A 27,153-nucleotide genomic window follows, 5' to 3' on the forward strand; every position below is an offset into this window, starting at 1 on the left:
AGACTGATAATTAAATGTATCTGTTTTATAGAAAATATTATCATTTGAACTGATTTGTGAGAAAAGATATATTTTTTAAAGCCTGCCATGTTATATTTTTAAAAATAATTGTTCTATGAATTTACTAAAAGAGCAAAATGAAGGGTTGGTTCTACATTATCATAGGCTAAGACAAATAACATTTTTATGTTTTGTCTCACTCTACTCTGACTGTAGTCATCATGAGTTGAGTTTACTTTTGTGATATTTTAAAATCTCATCTCTCAACACCACCCATTGTACTCAGTACAACATCTTATACATGAAGTTGCTTTATAAATATTTAATAAATGAATGCATGCATGCACATGTGCAGATCGTGTTAAAAATTTATGTAATGGAGATTTATAATTTTAATTGAGGAAACCACCCAAAGAACTTCAGATTGATTCTTTCTACCATATATGAATCGACTGTTTAAGATTAATTTGTAGAGTGGTTCTATTTCCAGAATAGATTCCAGTTACAGTTTTCAGAAATATTAGTTACCAGTATGTCTCTTTGCCATTTTGAGTATGTGTCTGTTGTCATTATTATTGGAATTTAATAGGAAATACATGCAGATGAAGTTCAATTGTCTGCTAATGAAAAGCAAAACTATTCTTTCCTTCTATTTTTCTCCCTTTTTTCTATTTTTTTTTTTGTTTTTCTAAAGAGGAAACATCAGAAGTAACAGCATCAGGTAAATATTTACTTTCCCAGAGGAGGTAACAGAGATTTGTGGGAACAGTATTTAAATTTGAGTCTCTGTCTAGCTGTATAACATTTGGGAAAATACATTAACAGCTCAGATTCCCAGTTTCCTCATCTATTAGACCAGGCATAATGACTTCCCAAAAGACTTGTTATAAGTATTAAATGAAATAGCATATATAACGTTCTCACTACATACTTGGTTGTCATCATTAAATATTGGTTTCCTTCTTACTCTTGTCTGATAAATATAGTTGAAGAAAAGCATCAATCAACCAAAACTCTGTTTTAAAAAGCATGTGTCCACATTTTGCCCGGAGATATGTTGTGACTCTTACATTTTTTTTACTCAGCAGTTTATTTACTGAGCATCCATAGCACTGATCAAATTCTCATTTCCTACAGATAACAGTAAAAAATTTAGATTTTTTTCTGTTACTCATTTAAACTTATTAATAAATGCATGGCTTCCTCTAGCTTTACTTCAAAGCATGTAAAAAACAAAAACAAAAGGAGGGGGCTCTGCCTTACAAAGCCAAGTAACCAAGGGTAACAAAAATACGTATGTTCTCACACATGGGAGGGAGACTTTTTCTTCACATCTTGCAAAAGTAGAGCCTTGACCCCCTTTACTTATGGAATTAAATTTCAACTCCAAATATTTACTCCAAGATTGAGTAAGAAAATTATGTTTTTTAAACCAATGGTTTCTTGTTATTTTACCCCCTAGTGAAGAAGAAAATTGAAAAATCTGAAAAGGAAAGTAAAGGTAAAGACATCTTAAGACATGTATATCAAATTAGTGATAAAAACACAGGAATTCAAAAATATGTAATTACACAAATTATACTACTTAAAAACAATTCATGAAAATATGGACATTGATTTTAAAGCATGTGTCAGAACTGCAGCTCATTTTGGGGTTACCCATGCAATGGGTGTATGTATTGCATTATTATTAGATATCTAAAGGGAACAGGAATTTAGATCTCAAAGCAAACTCCACCTATTATTGCTAAATTAGCACCGTAAAGTTCTTTTCATATAACTCCTGAATTGTAAATATTGACTACAAAATATGTAATTCCAAACCTTAGGAAGACCTATGAATAAATATGTATATGACTCTAATTACCATTTTATCTCTATAGAAAAAGCAGAAATGAAACATCTTAAAGAAGAAAAAGGTAATTTTTAAGAGATTGAAAGGTCCTGAAGTCAAAATATTTTGAGTCAAAATTTATTTCAATTTTAAATAAAACTTTTGTTTATGTATGTGATGAGTGCTGGTCTGATTAAAAAAAGAAATGTGGTCAATAATCGTGGCTATGTGGTAATGGCAGTGTCAGAGGAGCAATGGCTGGCAGGCCACTCCTTCAGTATGCAGTCATGTGTTGGGTCATTGGTGAGCAACTAGTTAGAGGCTGCATTGTAAGTCGCTTTTTTTCTTAACTTTAGGTTTATTTATTTAGTAAACTACATAATATAATATGATAATCACTGATTTCCATGTAGTTATCTAAAAAACTTGCAAAGGCCTTAATCATTAGAGAAATACTCTATCGAGTCATGAGGAAAGCATTCTTAGCCATACCAGAAAGATTGTAAATAAAAAAAGAAGACACTTTTTTTCTGGTTTATACCTAAATTCAGTTAATCATAATGACCCATTGTCCATGGGCTCTAATTCATTTCAGTACCCTGAAATCACTGATTATGTTATATCTTTGTTTATGCAAACAAAACAATCATTTATTTTTATTAGATGTTAGTAGAAGAGAAATTTTTTTTAAAGCCCCAAGAAAATATTTACATTTAAATTATTCTCACGTTGCTAAAGCTTAGAGATGAAATGAACCAAAATTTTATGAAAATTGTCTTTAAAAATTCATATTTTAATTTACATTTTCTTTATATACAGTGCCAACTAGAAAAGAAGGTCTTCAATTATACAATGTGACAAAAGGTAATCTTGAACTTTGTAAAGATTCAAATGCTATGTTGATGTGGAGGTGCCTGAATTACATTGGTGCTTAATATTAACACTAAATTTTTTTAAAGCAAGGAAGTCTAGCAGATATACACTACTGCTAACAGCAGAGGAAGTGGACAGGCAGGAAACCTCGCAGAAAGCTTACATTTCAGTGGAAAACTAGGAAATGTGGAGACATAGAAACTATTAACAACCTAAACCTTCACAAGATATTTGAGTACATACAAGAAGAAAAATTTCTTTTATTGCAAAAGACTTTCACAGCATGACTACAGTCAAGAATGAGAGAGTAGTAAAAAGAGGAAGCCGAGATGCTGAGATTCATTTTATCTATGACTACATAAAATGTAGCTAATATCATGTATATATATATATATTTTTTTTTTAAACATCTTTATTGAAGTATAATTGCTTCACAATGGTGTGTCAGTTTCTGCTCCATAACAAAGTGAATCAGCTACACATATACATATATCCCCGTATTTTTATTATTTATATACTGGTCCTTGAAATTAATTCAGTGTAGACGCAAAGTGGGTAGTAGAAGGCAGATGCCAGCATGCACATGGCAGGTAGATGTTCTTTACCTAAAATGAGAATGACCTATTTTGGTGATATTATCATAAAACTATAAGAGTACAGCTGAATTATGTAGTCTGGGTCATAACATTTTAGGTGAACCTAATTAATCCAAAATGTAACAAAACGTAAATGCTTTAAATTTTAAAGTGCTAAGTAAACATGCCATAACTGAGCAAGAATTTTCATTCATAGTAAATACATAGATCTCTAGTGTGTGTGTACCGGGGGTGGGGGGCAGGGGTTGGGGAGGAATCTTGTTTTTCACTGGTTCCCTGTTGTTTCTTACTGTAGTATGTATACTTGAAATGGCAGGGCATATCTAGACACAATTATCAGTAATATTAAGGGGTAACATTTAGAATAAGAGAAATATCAAATTTGTACAAAGATACAGGAACACAATTTTTATATTGGAACTTTCTGCAAAAGCTTGATATCTTTTAAGATATTTAGCCAGAAGAATGAAAAGAAATGGATTATTTCGAAAACCTGTAGCTATATCCTTTCCTATTATTAGCTCAATTTCCTCCTTAGTACAGGACCAATTATCATTCCCAGTTTAAAGCTGAGTTAACGCTAGATGAAGGGAAGTCTAACATCTCAGTGTTTACATAATAGAGACAGGAATTGCCTCCAAGTGGATGTGACGTCAAAGACTTAAGCCCATTCAATTACATTTCACTATCCTACCGCACTGTGGCAAATATAAGGGAAAGCTTTCTACCAATCAGAGCAGCCCAAAGATAAAACGTACCCCACTTTGTCCCCAAGGAAGTGGTCTATTAGTGCTAAGACTAGAGGGCTGCACAAGGGATTCTAGGGATTTGGACATTGGATGGATACTCCTTTCTTATTCTATTCTGTGAGTCCATTATTTCTAAGATCTTCATATTATGAACACACAGAAGGGAAAAATTGTTATATGTAAAAGCATAAGTCCAACCTAGAGCTAGTTGAGAATACAGGCACATTCTTATTCATTCCTTCACTGAACGAATGGTTCATTGCATCTCAATAAATGTTTATTTTATTCCTTTCTGAGTTCCTGTCTCTTTAGCCAATGCTAGTATTTTTAAAGGAAAAATTATAACATTAGCTTTACTAAAGTATTTTTTTGAATTATTTTGTTTGTTTTGCAATTTTATACATGTGCTGCTGTAATATCACCGAAAGCATAAGTATCCCCCCCACAAAACAAAAACCTTTCTGTTGGCATTAACCTAACTTTTCTAAATTTGTAATTCTTAGGTTTATATCAGAAACTCTACAAGTCTCAAAGTAAAACATGTTATGCAGATTCCTTAAAAATTATATTTTCAAACCTAGCCCTTTAAATGAGACTAATGTTAATGGAATATAGATGTTACCAATCCTCTTTGTTTCAGAAAGTTAGAATGTGTGCTATAGTATTGGGGACAATCATTCCACTTTATATCTTTGTCCTACATTCATACAGTTTAATGGAAAAACATATCTGAAGAATTATAATCCCTCATTGAAACTAATAAATAAATGATTATGAAAAATTAAGCTGATTTTGCATGTTGCTTTTTAAGATTTATATTTTATAGTTTAATAGGTAGTTATTTGTCTTTATTCATCTGTGAAAGGAAAATAATTCTCAATAATATATTTTATGGAATTTGGAAACTGTAAAGCAAATATTTAGATTAATTACATCATACAAAGCAATTTCACTGGAGTTAGGTATAATTATAGTTAAACCAAAGCAATTTAACAAAGATCCTGCTGATTTTAATGAGTGTTTAAAAAGCATAAATATGTTGTGAAACCTGCAATGATTAATAGCTTTTTTGATGTCTCACATAAAAGCAATTAAGTTATTCAAAGATCCATGTTATCAGGCAATAGAGAGCTACATTTCTTCACCAACTCCTGAACAATAAGGAAGAAAGTCAAAAGATATTAGATACATTTATATAGCCTATTGATGTATAATTTCTTTGCCTTTTACCTGAGTTAAGCAAGACTTTTTTTCTTTATTTTTAGCAGAAAAACCTGCAAGAGTATCAAGTAAGTACTGCTTGTATTGATGATAAATTCTCTTTGGCACACAGTATGAATTTCAAGCTGAAATTCATGAAATATTTATTTTTTAATGTGTTCAGAGATTGAGTCATTTCATACTAAACCCTCTGATAGGAATTTGATAACTTTTCATCTTATTTATGTTGAAAGTAAAAAAACTAAACTACGTTATTTGAAATGATAACTTGTAGCAGAAATACATGTTCTTGAACCTGAAGATTAAAGTGACTTGCATTCAATACATCAGTCTTTTCAGTGATTGAGGTAGAATGGAATAAATAATCCTGCTTCTGCCTTAAACCCTCAATCACTAAAAATTTGCTACAGAGAACATATGGTTGAGCAATAATGTTTCCTTTGCTGTTGTTTTCTAATGCTCATTAGCTTAATTATAATTATATATCTGAGGAGAATACATAGTAAGGAATGGATCTAATCTTGTATATAACATAAAGAGACCAAACTCTCAGAAAATACTCTCTGAAATGCCACAATCTGGGTATGGATAGCTCAAATTATACAGGATACAACTATAAATTTCCCTATAAATTCTAAAATTCTGGGAAATAGCAAATTTCCTTCCCATGTTTCTGGATTTAAGAAGACAAATCATTTTAAATCAGTGCTATGTAATGTAACGTCATGTGAGCCACATGTATAGTTTTAAATTTTCAAGTAGACACATTTAAAGGGTAAAAAGAAACAGGCGAAAACAATTTTAATAATTTTATTTAACTCTATATACAAATATTATTTCAATGTGTAATCAATATAGAAGTATATTGATAATTTACATAATTTTTATTGAGCCTTTGAAATTGTGTGTGTATTTTACACTTAAGTCACATTTCAATTTGTACTAGTCACATTTCAATTCCCTATAGGCCAGGTGGTCAGTGGCTACTGCATTGGGCAGAGCAGATCTCAGTGTTTCTTGAGTGCTTCTCCTGTGTTCAACATTTAGTGAGTACTGAGGACAATACAAGACAATTGGTAAAGGTGGTACTTGCCATATATCTCATTCAAAGTTCTTTGACTGCAAGTAATAGAGCCCCACATAGACTTGCTTCAGGCATTTAAAAAAAGGAAAATAATTATAAGGGTACAGAATTGTCTCACAGATTCAAGGGCAAATCTTATATTTCATGCTCAGGAAAGCCCTCTGAAACTATCCCACTCCATACCCTTCCCCTACAGCCAAAGGTAGTCAGGACAGACTTCATATAGGAGGTAACTCCAGGATTTGTATTTAAAAATGGTTAGGATTGGATAATTGGAAAAAGAGGGCGTAAAGAAACTCACTTCTCCTGTGTGTTTCTCCATTACTCTCACGCTACTACCATACTCCTAACACTTCTGACACCACGCAAATAGGATTGTTTTCACACCAAGTGATTCTCTGTGACACCAGCCAGATGTCCTACAATTCAATTCATTTCTGATACTAACTGGAGTTAGCATATCATAGGTTAAGGACTCAGTCCCATGAGACTACTCCTCAAATTCAGATGCCAGTCAAAAATAGTAGGTCCCCTGGTTATCCACAACTTCCGTCCTACTTGGCTACAAATTAGACTCTCCCATGACATCCCTCCCTTGTATTAAATTATTTGGTAGAACAGATCACAGAACTCAGGGGAACGCTTACTTAGGTTTACCAGTTTATTATATAATAAAAGATATGATAAAGGATACAAATGAACAGCCTGATGAAGAGATACACAGGATGAGACCTGGAAGGGTCCGAGCACAGGAGCTTCAGTCCCTATGGAGTTGGGGTGCACCATCCTTCTGGCATGCAGATGTCTTCAGCAACTCAGAAGATTCTTGAACCTCGTACTTCTAGGACTTTTATGGAGGCTTTATCCCATAGGCATGATGGATCCTTAACTCAATCTCTAGCACTCTACCCTTCCTGGAGGGTGGGGTGTGGGGCTGAAAGTGCCACATTTCTAATCTGGCTTGGTCTTTCTGATGACAAACCCCTATCTAGAGGCCCACCAAGCATTGCCAAATTAGAACAAAAGACTCTCCTGTCACCCAGGAAATTCCAAGGGATTTATGAGCTTCATACCAGGAACTAGGAGCAAAGACTAGTATATATATTTTTCTATTATTTCACAGTGGGCAGACAAGCATTGTGTATAGAGGCAATCAAAGGAAGAGTTGGCTGGAGTTGAGGGCTTGTGTTTTTAAAAAATTTTTCTTGAAATATAGTTGATTAACAATGTTGTGTTAGTTTCAGGTGTACAGTAAAGTGATTCGCTTTAACATATATATATACTTTTTTTTTTATATTCTCTTCCATTATACATTATTTCAAAATATTGAGTAGAGTTCCCTGTGCTATACAGTAGTTCCTTGTTGGTTATCTATTTTATATATAGTACTGTGTATATTTTAATCCAAACTCCTAATTTATTCCTCCTCTCTCTTTCCCCTTTGATAACCATAAGTTTGTTTTCTATGTCTGTCAGTCTATTTCTGTTTTGTAAATAAGTTAATTTGTATCCTTTTTTTAGATTCCACATATAAGCAATATCATATGATATTTGTCTTTCTCTGTCTGGCTTACTTTACTTAGTATGATAATCTCTAGGTTCATCCATGTGGCTGCAGATGGCATTATTTCATTCTTTTTTATGGTTGAGTAATATTCCATTGTATATATATACCACATCTTCTTTATCCATTTATCTGTCGATGGACCCTTAGGTTTTTTCATGTCTTGCCTATTATAAATAGTGCTGCTATGAACATTGGAGTGCATGTGTCTTTTTGAATTATGTTTTTCTCCGGATATATGACAAAGAGTGGGATTGCAGGATCATAGGGTAGCTCTATTTTTAGTTTTTTAAGGAACCTCCATACTGTTCTCCATAGTGGCTGTATCAATTTACATTCCCACCAACAGTGTAGGAGGGTTCCCTTTTCTCCACACCCTTTCCATCATTTATTATTTGTAGACTTTTTGATGATGGCCATTCTGACCTTTGTGAGGTAGTTTTGATTTGCATTTCTCTAATGATTAATGATGTTGAGCATTCTTTCATGTGTTTGTTGGCAAACTGTATATATTCTTTGGAGAAATGCCTATTTAGGTGTTCTGCCCATTTTTGGATTGGGTTGTTTGTTTTATTGATATTGAGCTGCATGAGCTGCTTATAAATTTTGGAGATTAATCCTTTGTCAGTTGCTTCATTTGCAAATATTTTCTCCCATTCTGAGGGTTGTCTTTTCGTCTTGTTTATGGTTTCCTTTGCTGTGCAAAAGCTTTTAAGTTTCATTAGGTCCCATTTGTTTATTTTTGTTTTTATTTCCATTTCTCTAGTGGGTGGGTCAAAAAGGATCTTGCTGTGATTTATGTCATAGAGTGTTCTGCCTATGTTTTCCTCTAAGAGTTTTATAGTGTCTGGCCTTACATTTAGGTCTTTAATCCATTGTGAGTTTATTTTTGTGTATGGTGTTAGGGAGTGTTCTAATTTCGTTCTTTTACATGTACCTGTCCAGTTTTCCCAGCACCACTTATTGAAGAGTCTGTCTTTTCTCCACTGTATATTCTTGCCTCCTTTATCAAAGATGAGGTGACCATATGTGCGTGGGTTTATCTCTGGGCTTTCTATCCTGTTCCATTGATCTATATTTCTGTTTTTGTGCCAGTACCATGCTCTCTTGATTACTGTAGCTTTGTAGTATACTCTGAAGTCAGGGAGCCTGATTCCTCCAGCTCTGTTTTTCTTCCTGAAGATTGCTTTGGCTATTCGGGGTCTTTTGTGTCTCCATACAAATTGTGAATTTTTTTGTTCTAGTTCTGTGAAAAATGCCAGTGGTAGTTTGATAAGGATTGCATTGAATCTGTAGATTGCTTTGGGTAGTAGAGTCATTTTCACAATGTTGATTCTACCAATCCAAGAACATGGTATATCTCTCCATCTATTTGTATCATCTTTAATTTCTTTCATCAGTGTCTTATAATTTTCTGCATACAGGTCTTTTGTCTCCTTAGGTAGGTTTATTCCTAGATATTTTATTCTTTTTGTTGCAATGGTAAATGGGAGTGTTTTCTTAATCTCACTTGCAGATTTTTCATCATTATTGTATAGGAATGCCAGAGATTTCTGTGCATTAATTTTGTATCCTGCTACTTTACCAAATTCATTGATTAGCTCTAGTAGTTTTCTGGTAGCATCTTTAGGATTCGCTATGTAGAGTATCATGTCATCTGCAGTGACAGCTTTACTTCTTCTTTTCCGATTTGGATTCCTTTTATTTCTTTTTCTTCTCTGATGGCTGTGGCTAAAACTTCCAAAACTTTGTTGAATAATAGTGGTGAGAGTGGGCAACCTTGTCTTGTTCCTGATGTTAGTGGAAAAGGTTTCAGTTTTTCACCATTGAGGACAATGTTGGCTGTGGGTTTGTCCTATATGGCCTTTATTATGTTGAGGAAAGTTCCCTCTGTGCCTACTTTCTGGAGGGTTTTTATCATAAATGGGTGTTGAAGTTTGTCGAAAGCTTTCTCTGCAGCTATTGAGATGATCATATGGTTTTTCTCCTTCAATTTGTTAATATGGTGTATCACATTGATTGATTTGCATATATTGAAGAATCCTTGCATTCCTGGGATAAACCCCACTTGATCATGGTGTATGATCCTTTTAATGTGCTGTTGGATTCTGTTTGCTAGTATTTTGTTGAGGATTTTTGCATCTATGTTCATCAGTGATATTGGCCTGTAGTTTTCTTTCTTTGTGACATCTTTGTCTGGTTTTGGTATCAGGGTGATGGTGGCCTTGTAGAATGAGTTTGGGAGTATTCCTACCTCTGCTATATTTTGGAAGAGTTTGAGAAGGATAGGTGTTAGCTCTTCTCTAAATGTTTGCTGGAATTCGCCTGTGAAGCCATCTGGTCCTGGGCTTTTGTTTGTTGGAAGATTTTGAATCACAGTTTCAATTTCAGTGCTTGTGATTGGTCTGTTCATATTTTCTATTTCTTCCTGGTTCAGTCTTGGAAGGTTGTGCATTTCTAAGAATTTGTCCATTTCTTCCAGGTTGTCCTTTTTATTAGCATAGAGTTGCTTGTAGTAATCTCTAAAGATCCTTTGTATTTCTGCAGTGTCAGTTGTTACTTCTCCTTTTTCATTTCTAATTCTATTGATTTGACTCTTCTCCCTTTTTTTCATGATGAGTCTGGCTAATGGTTTATCAATTTTGTTTATCTTCTCAAAGAACCAGCTTTTAGTTTTATTGATCTTTGCTATAGTTTCCTTCATTTCTTTTTAATTTATTTCTGATCTGATCTTTATGATTTTTTTCCTTCTGCTAACTTTGGGGTTTTTTTGTTCTTCTTTCTCTAATTGCTTTACGTGTAAGGTTAGGTTGTTTATTTGAGATGTTTCTTGTTTCTCGAGGTAGGATTGTATTACTATAAACTTCCCTCTTAGAACTGCTTTTGCTGCATCCCATAGGTTTTGGGTTGTCGTGTTTTCATTGTCATTTGTCTCTAGGTATTTTTTTATTTCCTCTTTGATTTCTTCAGTGATCTCTTGGTTATTTAGTCGTGTATTGTTTAGCCTCTGTGTGTTTGTGATTTTTACAGATTTTTTTCTTGTAATTGATATGTAGTCTCATAACATTGTGGTCAGAAAAGATACTTGATATGATTTCAATTTTCTTAAATTTACCAAGGCTCGATTTGTGACCCAAGATATGATCTATCCTGGAGAATGTTTCATGAACACTTGAGAAGAAAGTGTATTCTGTTGTTTTTGGATGGAATGTCCTATAAATATCAATTAAGTCCATCTTGTTGTGTTTCCTTATTTATTTTCATTTTGGATGATCTGTCCATTGGTGAAAGTGAGGTGTTAAACTCCCCTACTATGATTGTCTTACTGTCGATTTCCCCTTTTATGGCTGTTAGCATTTGCCTTATGTATTGAGGTGCTCCTATGTGAGGTGCATAAATATTTACAATTGTTAAATCTTCTTCTTAGATTGATCCCTTGATCATTATATAGTGTCCCTCTTTGTCTCTTGTAATAGTCTGTTTTTTAGTCTATTTTGTCTGATATGAGAATTGCTACTCCAGCTTTCTTTTGATTTCCATTTGCATGGAATATCTTTTTCCATCCCTTCACTTTCAGTCTGTATGGGTCCCTAGGTCTGAAGTGGGTGTCTTGTAGACAGCATATATACAGGTCTTGTTTTTGTATCCATTCAGCCAGTCTATGTCTTTTGGTTGGAGCATTTAATCCATTTACATTTAAGGTAGTTATCAATATGTATGTTCCTATTACCATTTTCTTAATTGTTTTGGGTTTGTTATTGTAGGCCTTTTCCTTCTCTTGTGTTTCCTGCCTAGATAAGTTCCTTTAGCATTTGTTGTAAACCTGGTTTGGTGGTGCTGAATTCTCTTACCTTTTGCTTGTCTGTAAAAGTTTTAATTTCTCCATCAAATCTGAATGAGATCCTTGCTGGGTAGAGTAATCTTGGTTGTAGGTTTTTCTCCTTCATCACTTTAAATATGTCCTGCCACTCCCTTCTGGCTTGCAGGGTTTCTGCTGAAAGATCAGCTGTTAACCTTATGAGGATTCCCTTGTGTGTTATTTGTTGTTTTTCCCTTGCTGCTTTTAATATTTTTTCTTTGTTTTTAATTTTTGATAGTTTGATTAATATGTGTCTTGGCGTGTTTCTCCCTGAATTTTTCCTGTGTGGGACTCTCTGCGCTTCCTGGACTTGGGTGGCTATTTCCTTTCCCATATTAGGGAAGTTTTCAACTATAATCTCTTCAAATATTTTCTCAGTCCCTTTCTTTTACTCTTCTTCTTCTGGGACCCCTATATTTCGAATATTGGTGCATTTAATGTTGTCCCAGAGGTCTCTGAGACTGTCCTCAATTCTTTTCATTCTTTTTTCTTTATTCTGCTCTGCAGTAGTTATTTCCACTATTTTATCTTCCAGGTCACTTATCCGTTCTTCTGTGTCAGTTATTCTGCTATTGATTCTTTCTAGAGAATTTTTAATTTTATTTATTGTGTTGTTCATCATTGTTTGTTTGCTCTTTAGTTCTTCTAGATCCTTGTTAAAAGTTTCTTGTATTTTCTCCATTCTTTTTCCAAGATTTTGTATCATCTTTACTATCATTACTCTGAATTCTTTTTCAGGTAGACTGCTTATTTCCTCTTCATTTGTTTGGTCTGGTGGGGTTTTACGTTGCTCCTTCATCTGCTGTGTGTTTCTCTGTCTTCTCATTTTGTGTAACTTACTGTGTTTGAGGTTTCCTTTTCACAGGCTGCAGGTTTGTAGTTCCCATTGTTTTTGGTATCTGCCCCCAGTGGCTAAGGTTGGTTCAGTGGGTTGTGTAGGCTTCCTGGTGGAGGGGACTAGTGCCTGTGTTCTGGTGGATAAGGCTGGATCTTGTCTTTCTTGTGGGCAGGACCACATCAGGTGGTGTGTTTTGGGGTGTTTGTGACCTTATTATGATTTTAGGCAACCTCTCTGCTAATGAGTGGCATTGTGTTCCTGTCTTGCTAGTTGTTTGGCATAGCGTGTCCAGCACTGGAGCTTGCTGGTCATTGAGTGGAGCTGGGTCTTAGCGTTGAGATGGAGATCTCTGGGAGAGCTTTCACTGTTTGATATTACATGGAGCTGGGAGGTGTCTGGTGGACCAATGTCCTGAACTCGGCTGTTCCACCTCAGAGGCACAGGCCTGACACCCGGCTGGAGCTCCAAGACCCTGTTAGCCGCATAGCTCAGAAAAAAGGGAGGAAAAAAGAAAGAAAGAAAGAAAGAAAAATAAATAATAAAGTTATTTTTTAAGAGTGTTAAAAATAAAAATTTTAAAAGAATAAATAAAAAAGAAAGAAAGAAGAGAGCTACCAAACCAAAACACAAATCCACCAATGATAACATGTGCTAAAAGCTATACTAAAGAAAAATCAAAAACAAAAACAAACAGACAGACAGACAGAACCCTAGGACAAATGGTAAAAGCAAAGCTATACAGAAAGACTCACACAAAGAAGCACACACATGCGTCTACAGTTGCTCCCAAATTCCACTGCCTCAATTTTGGGATGATTCGTTGTCTATTCAGGTATTCCAGAGATGCAGGGTACATCAATTTGATTGTGGAGATTTAATCCGCTGCTCCTGAGGTTGCTGGGAGAGATTTCCCTTTCTCTTCTTTGTTCACACAGCTCCTGGGGTTCAGCTTTGGATTTGGCCCCACCTCTGCGTGTAGGTCTCCTGAGGGCATCTGTTCTTCGCTCAGACAGGACGGGGTTAAAGGAGCAGCTGATTCGGGGGCTCTGGCTCACTCAGGCTGGGGGGAGGGAGGGGTACGGAATACGCGGCGAGTCTTCGGCGGCAGAGGCCAGCGTGACGTTGCACCAGCCTGAGGCGTGCCGTGCGTTCTCCCGGGGAAGTTGTCCCTGGATCACGGGAGCCTGGCAGTGGCGGGCTGCACAGGCTCCCGGGAGGGGCGGTGTGGAGAGTGACCTGTGCTCACACACAGGCTTCTTGGTGGCAGCAGCAGCCTTAGCGTCTCATGCCCGCCTCTGGGGTCCGCGCTGATAACCGCGGCTTGCGCCCATCTCTGGAGCTCATTCAGGCGGTGCTCTGAATCCCCTATCCTCGCGCACCCCGAAACAATGGTCTCTTGCCTCTTCGGCAGCTCCAGACTTTTTCCCAGACTCCTTCCTGGCTAGCTGTGGCGCACTAGCCCCCTTCAGGCTGTGTTCACGTAGCCAACCCCAGTCCTCTCCCTGGGATCTGACCTCTGAAGCCCGAGCCTCAGCTCCCAGCCCCCGCCCGCCCCGGCAGGTGAGCAGACAAGCCTCTTGGGCTGGTGAGTGTTGCTCGGCACCGATCCTCTGTGCAGGAATCTCTCCGCTTTGCCCTCCGCACCCCTGTTGCTGTGCTCTCCTCCGTGGCTCCGAAGCTCCCCCCTCTGCCACCCGCAGTCTCTGCCCGCGAAGGGGCTTCCTAGTGTGTGGAAACCTTTCCTCCTTCACAGCTCCCTCCCAGTGGTGCAGGTCCCGTCCCTATTCTTTTGTCTCTGTTTTTTCTTTTTTCTTTTGCCCTACCCAGGTACGTGGGGAGTTTCTTGTCTTTTGGGAGGTCTGAGGTCTTCTGCCAGCGTTCAGTAGGTGTTCTGTAGGAGTTGTTCCACATGTAGATGTATTTCTGATGTATTTGTGGGGAGGAAGGTGATCTCCATGTCTTACTCCACAGCCATCTTGAAGGTCTCCCCAAACTAATAGCTCTTAAAAACGCTTGTGTCTATAGCTCCAATTCAGTGAGTATAAAGAGTTATACAAATGCCAGCCCGTAACATCAACATGTTCAAAAGATCAAAATCGTAGCCGCACAGACAAGAATTCCTATTTGTTCAATGACTCTGCTACAGTGGACACATCTGCTTTAGACGGACGGTTGGATTTCCTAATATTTATGGTTCCTTTGGAATCTAAGTTTCTATGTAAGTATAGGATGGAGTCTACAGTTTGACACTCAAGATAATACATTTTTATTCTTCATTATTTGGAATATGATTGCCTACATTACTTATAGTGGCTAGGCAAACAGAACAGATATTATACTTTCCTCTTCATTGTCATTACCATTTCCAAAGGCAACTAGGTAACTCTTCTATTCGTCCACACTTAAGGAAAACAGATTGTTGGAAGAGCAGAGGGCCACGCTTAGAGGAACATCTCTGCTCTGCACAAGTGCATGGCTCATGTGTAACTTTGACTCTGTCTGAGCATGCCAGCAGATACTTGTTGAGCAATATAATGCATAGGTTCTGGAATCAGAGAGTACTGAGTTTAGAAGGCCATTCTCAAAAGGTAGAATGGCATAGTGGTTAACAACACAGTCTCTGGAACCCAAATGCTTGAGTCTGAATCCTGATTTCCCCACTTACTAGCTCTGGGACCTTGACTTTCTATCCTTCAATTATCCCTTCTGTAAAATGGGAATAATAATAGTACCCTCCTCACAGATTTGCTGAGCAGGTGAAATGTGTTACTATTTGTGCTTAGTACAACTGATGGCACATTATAGGTGCTCTCTTTGTGACATAAATGTAACTCCTCATTCAAGTGGATCTGACTCAGGCAAGTTGGGATTCATGCTCTAGCCCTGCCACTCACTCATTTTATGACCTTGGGCAGCACTTAACCCCTCTCTGCTCTATCTATACAGGAGATTTAAAATAAGAGCACCTACCTCAGAGAGGTGTTGTAGGGATTGAATGTGCTGTACATGTGAAATTACTTAATAGGACCCAGCATGTGGGAAGTGTTAGGAAATATTAACTATTATTGCCATCATTAAAAATGATGTCTCAGGACTTCCCTGGTGGTGCAGTGGTTAAGAATCCACCTGCCAATGCAGGGGACACGGGTTCAAGCCTGGGAAGATCCCACATGCCACAAGCAGCTAAGCCTGTGCACCACAACTACTGAGCCTGCTCTCTAGAGCCCGCGAGCCACAACTACTGAAGCCCGCACGCCTAGAGCCTGTGCTCCGCAACAAGAGAAGCCACCGCAATGAGAAGCCTGCGCACCACAACGAAGACTAGCCCCTGCTCACCGCAACTAGAGAAAGCCCATGCGCAGCAACGAAGACCCAACGCAGCCAAAAAACAAACAAAAAAAAGAAAGTGATGCCTCAACTCTCCCGGTTTTGTCCATTAACTCAATACATATCAATTCTAAACTTTTCCAGACATCTTGCCTTCTCTGTCTTGCTTCTTTCTAGACATTTGCAATTTCATGACTGGCCAACACCACAACTGAACTCAAAGAAAACGAAACTTTTCATGATCCCCAGCTAATAAGTGCCTCTTAGGTTTCCCTCCTTGCTGGGAATGGCTCCACTACCTTCCTCCAAACTCAAATAGTGGATGGTGCTATCCCTTAGTGTATTCATCTCTTTCACTCACACATACCCAATTCTGTTTAACTCTGTATAGAAAGCCTCATTTACTCTCAACTCCTTCAGTGACTCCTAGTTGCAGAAATCATGGTTTCTAGGTTGACTATTAAAATGCATTCCCAATTTCTTTCTCTGAATCCATTCTCTTATGTTCTAGTCTTATTTTTACTAAGTACATCTAAAATATTATTTCTCTCTTGAACAACTTTCATTTGCCGTGACATTAAATAGAGACAACTCAGCCTGATCTATAAACACCTTGCACATGACAATCCTATCCAACCTTTCCAGATGTGGTTCTCCTATGCTCCTCAGCGTTTACTGTGCTCCTCAAATATCCTCTGTTCTTTGCTGTATCTAGTCTTCCTTCATAGTTTTTCTAACTACCCCTCCCCAAAAAGCAAGTCACTCAAAATTCCCCTGGCACATTTTGATAACTTATTGTATAATAATGACTGTATCCATTCAGAGTCAAGTATTTTGTCCAAACCACCACTTGCCCAATCAAGGCACAAGTTACAAGAGTAAACATATTTAGTGCTTTTCTCCTTTTTTTGTATTCTGAGTGGTGACAATCTCATGAAGTATTCCTAGGTCAGTAAATTCCTGTTACTGTTAAGTTGCTTACACAGGGATTGCATCTCTACGGCAACTGCCCTAGGCTTACAGTTTACCTTGTGCCTCTGTTCTCCTTCTGGTTAGCCTGAGTGATTGACGTGTGACTCTGTTCTTGCCAGATTTTATCACCTGTAGCTAGTTTACTCTGGTTCAGAATACTGATTTTGCTAGAGAGAGGAAGCTAAGGTTGTTATTCTATCCATATTTATTTCCCCAGGAGTAACAAATAGATCCAGAGAATAGGTGCCTTAGTTTTAAGTGTGCTGTTACTTACAAAAGTAAAATATATATTTCTTGTACAAGGACCTTGTAACATTTTAATTTTGTAAACATCCTTCATAGAAATTAGCAGATTTTGACTATACAATTAAATATAGTTACTATTTGATTCATCTAAGAACTGATATCTTTTAAAAAATAAGTATTATTTTACTTAAAAATATCACTTAATCATTCCCTGATTTATAATTGTTGATAGGACAGTTTTAGATCACTTAATTCAGTATTTAATTGAGTTAAGCCTGTATTTAAATATTTTAAAAACTAATCAGGTTGAAACTTTAATAATTCACCATAAAAAATGCTAGCAACTTTGTTTCTTTTTCCCATTTTGTTCTTTTACATAGTAACATCTCTTCCTGAAGGTCACATTTCTTCCCTATTAGAGAAAATTTTCATACTAACCTATTTTATCCCTTTTGTATTTGTGGACAGCTGGTATGGAAAATCTGAATAAACAATACAAAAATGACCCTCTTTCCAATCATGACAAGTGCTACAAAATTGATATAAAAATTTAAAGATCATTTTATTATGTTGTATTAGAATGATCTCCGACTTAAAGTTACTCCTGCATTATTCCACTATGTACCTTTTAAGTAGACTGCACAAAAGACCAAGCGATATACCTAATGCACCTGAAGAGTCATCATTTATATAGTTGAGTTTTGTTAGCTTTTAATGCCTTTTCATTGCCTTTACGATTGTCAGAAGTCAGTCAGCTAATAAAATACGTGGGTGGAGATTTTCCTCTTGATCTGCCATATGTGTATGAATTTATTTACCTCAAATTCCCGAAATTCCAAAAGTGATTGTGGTTTGGGGAAGCAGTTTTAGGAGTCAGAGGAGGACAAGCATGTTTGGGAGGGTCACTGCAAGCTCTCCTTGCCCTAGCCAGACTTCGCCGGCCCGCTGACCACACTCCTGGCGCAGCATCTATTTCCTCCCCACCCTCTGCCCAAGTCAGAGAAGTTGCCTTATTTGTCAGAAAGTTCTTATTCGTAGAGGCACTTCATGCTGAGTTTATAGATTGAGACCCTCTATCTCTTCAAAATCTTTAAACACAATATTTCCTCTTTGGGAAATCTGAGAAATAGATCATGAATTGATACGTCTTTCTTTACTCTCTAGGAAAAGATTCTGAAGATGTACCAGCTTCAACGAAAGCTAAAGGTAAGATTGTTATCTTCAGTTCACTATGAGTTTTCTCTTAAGTCTGTAATATTTTTTCTGTCTGTTTTATTTAACTATTCTTTATCTGGTTTTCAGCTTTACCTAAGCAATGTTTAGAGGTAGACTTATTTGTAAACAAACAGTTTTTGTACGTTATTTGGAAAACATATATATATCTCCATATATTGAAGGCTAACTGGACACTGATTTATTTACAAGTAATTATTGAATAATTTGTTGGCCAATCTGCTTACAAGAGCAATATTTCAAAATTATCGTTTCACCAAGGATTGGGGAGATGTTATTTGACAGCAGGAAGTTCACATAAATGTTCAAGTATGAGATTGATGTGTTTATTAAGAAAAATTAAGATAACTTGCCTATACTAGCAACAATAGCATAGCGGAAAGATGGAAGGAAGGAAGGAAGGAAGGCAGGAAGGAAGGGAGGGAGGAAGACAGATCTCAAACCTCAGAAAAATTTGCTACAACCAGATACATGACCTTAGGCGAGTATTTCCAGGACTAAATTTCCTCATCTGTATTGTAAGGTTTTCAACTAATTTAATTTAATGCATTTTTTTCCTGAAGGGTTTCCTGGCTTCCTAGTTTGGCTGGTTATATGATAGATATTTACTGTTCTACTTCCAGACTTGCTTGTGGACAATAAGAGTTTGCCTAAGAGGTGTTCTTGTCATCAAAATATAAGTTTTGTGGCAGTGTCTGGAATTAATTAACAGTGTGGAAAATAGCACTTTGAGAAAAGACACAAGAGAATAGTTTTCTGATTCTTATGAAATGATTTACACTCGTCTTAAAATATTTTTGAATACTAAAATTTTTAGATTTTTTTAAAAAATTGAATTATTAAGAACTATAACTTTTAATATATATTTTTTTATTTCTAGACCATAGCTTCTCAAACAATTTGATACACAAATCATTTGGAAATCTTGTTAAAATGAAATAAGTTGAGGTTGGGGACCAAGAACTGTGTTTATATCAGTTTCCCAAGTGATGCTGAAACTACTGGTACATGGATCACACTTTGAGAAGGAAGTTTTTTGAACTCATTTAGAATTTGATGAAATCTAAAACCCACTTTAGATGAAACACACACACACACTCATATCTTAACATTTCAGAGTTTTACAGGAAACTTGCAAAAGCTTATCTGTGAACACCAGTTAAGAACTTCTAACCTGGGAAAGGGGGTTCAAATGGATAGTGGCAAATTATCCTTTGTTAGATATACACATGGTACTTATCACTCAAGCAAAAGAGTCCTTGAATCACATGAGAAAAGGAAAGGATACAGAATACTAGCCTGCTGCTATTCTTTCAGGACAAGGATGATCATTAAAACTTAACGTCTCTCACAAATTTAAAATTATTTTGACTAAAATATTTGTTTCATAGCCAGATTCCATCCTTACCATATTATAACTCTGAGCATCAAAGACCTCTTCTGAGAAAGGAATGGGTGTCAGCTAGCCCTCCATTAACATCAGGACCAGTTTCTATCTGAACAATTGCCTGTAACATTTCCCATTCTTTTCTTTCATTGCCACCTCTTCTATTCCTGGCTCTTACTTACTAAATTTTGTAGTTAAAGGCTGAACAGAATCTGAATAAGAACCTAGAGTGTATTCTAAGGAGGGCAAGTAGCTCCTGTTTCTTTCATACTGTGCATTTTTTAGACATTTTTCAGTTCCCTACATATCTGTATAATAGCTGTGAATGTACAAGTTATTTACTTTCATATTTTTGTTATCTACTAGAAGAAGCTGAAGATGTGCCTTCCACAAAGAAGCAAAAAAGTAAGTTTTTTAAAAAGATTAAAACTACTGAGGCATTCTGTAGATGGTATATATAAATTGAAACTTTAGACTCCCTTAAGAAGACCAGTATTAGAAGAAAAAGATTTTTAGCACAGATGTGAAGAATAACATTAAAGTAGGTCTCTTATATTTCAAAGAGAAGTTCTGCATTTTTTGCGTCAGGCAAGTGGCACATATTTGGAGGAATTACAAAGTAATGATGGAAGTGGCACTTACTGCAAACCATTCTACACAGCTCTGATCCTGAGCACTCCAACCGAATCTGTGCTTAAATGTGTGCTACTGTCTACTTTATAAAAAGACAGCTGAAATGATATGCTGAAATTTTTTACATCAAAAAGAAAAAAATGTAGAAATAGGTCTCAGCAATTCAATTGCTTAGAAACTCATTCTAAGAATGAAAGTTCTTTTGGATTGTTCTCGATATGTGGCAGGCTCTTAATATTCAGTCTTTGGGATCGTTGATTTTAGAATGCAATCAATATTCATATGCAGTTACAAAATTCAATGTCCAAGATTCTCATTATTTCAGTACTTCTAAATTAGATATTTTTCTTCAGATGGTAAAGCAATACATCTTGAATTCACATATGCATAAAAGTCATTGCGGGACAGACTAAAGGAAGCAATTTTTAAAATAGGTGTAACCTAAGTTTGCTTCACATAATGCTTTTAAAGTAAAGAGTAGACATTTATCTGAGGAAATGATGTCAATAATGTTCTCTGGGCTTTACAATGTTTCTTAGATGTATTTCTGAAGGAAATTACAAAAATGCCCTCTATAATAGAAAATGCCTCCTGTATTAATACTTGAATTATTGAACAAATATTAAGTGCCTACTATGTTCTAAGCACCGTTTAGATTCTGGGGCTTCTGCAACAGATAAGAGAGATACTCATTATAACCCTTCATATAATCAGGTTGTGTGGAATATAAAGAAATAAGCAGTTTTAATACTTTCAGATATGGTTGCAAAATCCATAAAGTCAATCTGGGCATGTGTCTGATTTATATAGCAATGCTTTCCCAATTGTTAACCTACTCATAACAAATTGTGGCTTTATCACGTAACACTCAAAATCTCTTATTTCATAAATAAATATTAAAACATAATGAGATAGGTGGATTATATTAATGTCAGTTTCCTGGTTGGGATATTATAGTATTGTTTTGCAAAGATGTTAACCATTGGGGAAAACTAGGTGAAGGATACGTGGGCTCTCTCTGCATTATTTCTTACAACTGTATGCGACTCTACAATGATCTCAAAATAAAAGGTTTAATTAAAAAGAAGTAAGTAAATAAAATAATTCCATTATTTTAGTAAAAAAAAGTACCAAGGTATCAATTACTTTAAGTTCATTTGGGGATTTACTGTAGCAAAACAATATTTTCTATTTTCATCTTACCATGAAGCAGTTCTATAGTTTGATATTCATGAGCCTTTTATATAAGATCTAGAATAGGCAGCTATGATGATATTTTCACTAATAACTATTTGACATCAATAAAATAAATGTCAGAACAGTGCCTACAGATCAGAAGGGTCAGCTGGAAAGTAGCCTGTTGTTGATGGACTCTTCCCCTTTTAGTACTGGTGCTGCCGTTTACTGCCATCCTTCTGTGTAACCGTCCAACCCCCAGGGGGGAGGGGGGTTGTGTTCCTGCCTCTGTCTGAGGCTAGAACAAAATAGAAAACAATTCTGGATGAGATAGAGTGGAAAGGAGAAGAACTAAACTCAAGATTTCTCCAAACTGTTTTCATCACTGAAAACCCAATGATTAAAGTCAGTTGACATCATGGATGATGAAATCAGAATAATCCCTTGTTGCTTCCCTTGGCTTCTTTCTACCCACACTTTGCTTTATTCTACTTCCTAAGCCCTTAGGCTCACATGGATTTGGCCAGCACGCCCCTCACCCCCATATCCCACATACTGCTAGCTGCAATTGTCATTCTCTTTCCTGGCCATCTGCAAGAAGTCTGTGGTTGGTTGACAGAATGCAAATGGATAGGATGGACCACACTGAAGTGTCAGTAGGGGTCCGTCATGGTGAGAAGGGGCTAAACTCACCATCTCTTAACAAAACTGCTACCTGGGAGCCTCGGCTCACTGGGCCCAGAGCTCATGCTGTATCCAATGCGCACACTGCCTCGCTGGGCTTTAACTCCTTTCCTGTGTTGTTTTCTACTCTGACAACAGAGCTGCTACCTGGAGGCACTGCCCTAAAGAGTAACTGTGCCATCTCAGGAGAGTGCTAGCCTCCAGAGTAAGGGCAAGTGGAAAACCTCAAGACTTTACGAATCACAAGGCTCTCTGTGGTGTTATTAACACACACACACACACACACACACACACACACACACACACACACACACGAGTTGGTTACTTTGCATATTGATAAGCTCATGTTTTGAAACCTGTTACTACATAACAGTTTTTCCAAATACTGTGCACATCCTAGATTCCTATAAACTGAACACTTTGACTTTCCATGCCAGGCTTTTTTTATTATCATTTTAATAATGGCTTATTATGTGCCAGGAAGGATTTCAAGTGGTTCACATATATGAACTTATTTAATTTCCACAATATTTCTGTGAGGTCTTTTGTTGTTGTCTTGATTTTACATGTGAGGAACTTGCTGGTTGTTGCCAAGGCTATCTGGCTGGAGAACCCATGTCCATACGTATTGTATTAGACTGCCTCACAGTGTTTTACCTCTGTTCCTAATCACATTCTGCTTGTTTTAATAAATCATCATCCTCTATTCTTTAGGCCCCATCAGCTTCTTCCAGTGTGTCTACTTGGATGGCTACAATGGCTATGGATTTCAGTTTCCTGTCACTCCTGCACACCGCCCTGGAGAGAGCTCTGGCCAACCAAGTTCTCCAGGAGAGAAGCAACAAAGACAATAAGACACATATACACAGCCCTTACAAGTGCTTTAAGACTTTGAAAATAGGATCTTCTGTTTGTCCAGAGTGGCATGTGCAATTGAAATCATATAGTCCGGGGAATTTCTTTGAAAATATTTTACTCTTCTGCCTGGTGTAGAAAGAAAGAGTGAGCAAAGGGATTGAATGATAAGTAGACAAGTTGGAGGGTCTGACGCTCAAGAATCTGTCTTTTGTTTGTTGCTGGGTGTGGGTACTTATATTTTTCCATTTCCACTCACTGTAGGGTTGTTCACAAATTAAGTTAAATTTTACTTAATAATGGTCTTTTAAACATAATTGATACAATGACAAAATGAAATTTCTGGCCTCAGTTAGATATTTACTTTTAAGTGAAAACACGGACTATGCTTTAAGTTTAAAGGGTATAGGAGCTTATACAAAAGCTGCTCTTTTGCATCATGTAGGTATCTAAACTCAATTTACCCAGTAAGCTGATGTTTAATAGTTTTTTTTTAACATCTTTATTGGAGTATAATTGCTTTACAATGGTGTGTTAGTTTCTGCTTTATAACAAAGTGAATCAGCTATGCGTATACATATATCCCCATATCTCCTCCCACTTGTGTCTCCCTCCCACCCTCCCTATCCCACCCCTCTAGGTGGTCACAAAGCACTGAGCTGATCTCCCTGTGCTATGCGGCTGCTTCCCACTAGCTATCTATTTTATGTTTGGTAGTGTATATATGTCCATGCCACTCTCTTACTTCATCCCAGCTTACCCTTCCCCCTCCCCGTGTCCTCAAGTCCATTCTCTACGTCTGCGTCTTTATTCCTGTCCTGCCCCTAGGTTCTTCAGAACCATTTTTTTTTTAGATGTTTAATAGTTTGATTTGATTTCTGTCTGTCTCTATTTTAGTTGTGACTATACTCTAAAAATGAGTAACAGTTGCACCAAAGAGTGCTTTAAGTTCCTTGTGATGCTCTTTTAGAGCTCAGAATATCTCTGACCTTTAGACATGATAAGATGGAGTAGAAATGTTTGATGAATCTTATCTCTAAGATTTGTCTTGAATTACTATTAGGACATTCACTCCAGTGGAAACACATTATCCAATTAGGCAAGTCTGGTGAATCATTTGTTTAAGTATAAGCAAATGAGATGTAGAATTGTCAGATTTCTCCAGACTGTGCCCTAGTGAAAGTGTCACCTGGGTGAAATTTTAGATCAATCACTAAATTTGGGTGACAGATACAAGAGTATTTTCATTTCATTTTAATAGGATCATTCTATGGAGTTAAACAGGTTTTATTTCTCAAAACAGAAAAGTATGAATGTCATTAGAGGTGAAGGAATACGTTTTAACCGTAAGTGCTTCATGAGATGTCTTACTTATTTTTTAGGTAATTGGTTACCAGTGTCAATGAAATGAATGACAATCTTTAACTTATTTGATGATGCATCACTGGGAATAACTACTACAGTTTTGCCATCCTTTTGTCTCCCAGTGATGTAAACACTTGTGTTTTTTACCACATTTTTCTATCAACTCTAAAAGTCATGCCAGGGAATTCCCTGGTGGTCCAGCGGTTACAACTCTGTACTTCCACTGCAGGGGGGAAGGGTTCCATCCCTGCTCGGGGAACTATGATCCCGCATGCTGTGTGGCGTGGCCAAAATAATTAAATAAATAAAAGTAGAAGTCATGCCACTGTGACCTTTATCATGTTTACAGTTGCAATTCAACTTATGACACATTAACTCAGGAAATAAATTGAGTTATTCTTTCTGGCTTTATAATTATCTTCAGCAAAGTCTGAAGTAGCCAGAGCCGACACTAGCCAAGGCATTTATTTTCAAGGGCTGCAACTAAGTTCTTTAGGTCCAAGGTGTAGAACTCTGTTTTACTAGAATATCATTAGGGTAGGGCATCAGTAACATGTTAATTATTAATAATGAATTTTCAGTGACTTTTGTGAAAAGTTGATCTTGGCCACAGGCTGATGGACCTAAGTTACACCACAAAAGCCAATGGTACAATGAACCAAGATTAATGACACTCCTTATGGGGGGGTGCCTGGAAGTGTGTAACTTCCGTACTGACCAGATGGTACCATCTTGTAAAGCCTCCTCATGTAACAATGGAAACTTGTGGAAAGGACAGTGGATGAAGCTTATTGCTCAACTGCTACCCCAGCGTGTCCAATTTAATGACTAAAGGAATAGAGAGCAAATATGACAGTTTTCTCAATTTCATAGAGAAGAATGGTTTCATTCTTTTCCTTCAGTGACTATTGAGCATTTACTCTTTCTAGGGCACTGTGTTAGGCACTGGACTATATAAAAAAGGATCAGAGACAAATTCTTTTCCCAGTGCTATCCTGACACAATATGTGGCCTTGGAAAATTTGCTAAACATACTGCTCTTGTTTCCCTGTGTGTAAAATAGGGATTTCAGGACAAACAACCTTATACCTCACAGACGTACTGTGGAGACTGACAAAATATCTTAATGTGGATATGACATAAAAAAAATTTTCTGAAATAATACTTTTGGACGTGGCACTACTTTTCCCTCTGAGTGCCTTTCTATATTATATTATTGTTTCTTTCACGCTCATTATGAAAACTGTTTGATAAAAAAATAAAATATGACAATTTCTTGTAATTAGAATTAGACGAATGAATTATGATGTTAACAATATTAATAATAATTGTTAAGGTTTATCTGCTTAAAGTTACAATGATAATAGCACATGAAAAATACTAACTAAACTCTCATCTGTTCGTACGAGTCCATCAAATAAAGTATTTCTAGCCCTTTCATGTTTGTGCTTTACATTTTAAAAGGAAAAGATAAATGGTTGGTTAAAAGTCATTGTCTTTAGTAGTTCACTCATAATTCATGTCGTATTGGTCGTGAATATGTAAGTAGTTAATAACTGTTTTAGTTCTTCATTTTGTCTAATTGGTATGAGCTACCCATCCCAACTCTTTACTCTGCCCCACACTTTACCTCTTATTAATAGATGAAGGTCTATAGAAAATAAATAACTACCCAAGGTTTTAAATTTACGTTTAGTTTTCATAAAGCCTGATAATGGGGCAAGACTTTTTAGAAATAATTCCCATGAAAAATGCTGGTATATTGTTTCCTTCTGGTACATCCCTGTCAAAACGCCTCATGGAAATATTGTGGAAACTAAAACTGTATATTGAGGGACTCATATTATTTCTTTGAGTTATTTTACTGGAAAAATCAAAGAGAATAGCCAATATTATTGCTGATTGAAAACTCAGAGACAATCTAGCCCAACTGGCAATACAGAAAACAAACCTAATCCCTATAGAAATGCATAAATTTGCCCACTCACCAACCGCGTCAAAGCCAGGCCTAGAACATTAGTCTGCTAGCTCCCAAATGCCTTTAACTTTGTCCTTAGGGTGCTGTTACAAATCTTGGCTAGTTTATCCAGCGTCTCAAAATTTATTTTTAAATTATAATCAGTGTTAGAAATGTAATCCTGTGTGCAAAGACTTGCTTTTTTCTACGTGAGAGCCTAAAAGGACCTTAAGAGTTTCATTCCTTTGCTTTAGAGATAAAGAAACTGAATCTCAAAGATGTTAGGTGACGTGCCAAAGGGATTGCTAGCTAGTAACAGAACTAGATTGAGAACCGGAATCTTCTGTTTTCTAATCCGCTGCATATAACCCACGCTGTGTGACTCCATTAAGTCTCCACCATCATCAGCTTCCTATGTAATTTACACACTCATTAAGATGTGGAAACTCAGCACAACTTTCCAGGAACTGGCTTTCTGACAACACTCTTTGCCCTGCTCCTTTCAGGCCAATACTGCTGCTACCCTGTACCTATTCCCCTTCAATAATCATATATGTCCATAAAACATTTAGAAATTCCTGTGGGTGCTTCCCTTTGTGTGTAAAAATAGTTTTATTTTTCCACACAATTTAACTGTAAAAAAGTCAAAAGTCATTGAAAGGCCCCAAATAAAAAGAAAACAACTCTCTTTAAATTAATC

The 27,153-nt window shown here is 36.6% G+C and overlaps 1 protein-coding gene across 1 annotated transcript in view; it reads left to right on the top strand.

Moving 5' to 3' along the window:
• TRDN (triadin) overlaps positions 1-23,683 on the top strand; it is a 370,489-nt gene extending 346,806 nt beyond the window's left edge. Inside the window, exons 34-41 of the mRNA XM_036871396.1 lie at positions 695-721; positions 1,463-1,501; positions 1,884-1,919; positions 2,654-2,698; positions 5,318-5,341; positions 18,328-18,369; positions 20,150-20,188; positions 22,991-23,683. Of these exons, the coding sequence (XP_036727291.1) occupies positions 695-721; positions 1,463-1,501; positions 1,884-1,919; positions 2,654-2,698; positions 5,318-5,341; positions 18,328-18,369; positions 20,150-20,188; positions 22,991-23,130 (392 nt within the window). The 3' untranslated portion in view covers positions 23,131-23,683. The remainder of the gene's footprint in view (positions 1-694; positions 722-1,462; positions 1,502-1,883; positions 1,920-2,653; positions 2,699-5,317; positions 5,342-18,327; positions 18,370-20,149; positions 20,189-22,990) is intronic.
• The last annotated feature ends 3,470 nt before the right edge of the window (positions 23,684-27,153 follow it).

The sequence above is a fragment of the Balaenoptera musculus genome, chromosome 12 (genome assembly GCF_009873245.2).
Source record: "Balaenoptera musculus isolate JJ_BM4_2016_0621 chromosome 12, mBalMus1.pri.v3, whole genome shotgun sequence".
NCBI classification, from domain to species: Eukaryota; Metazoa; Chordata; class Mammalia; order Artiodactyla; family Balaenopteridae; genus Balaenoptera; species Balaenoptera musculus.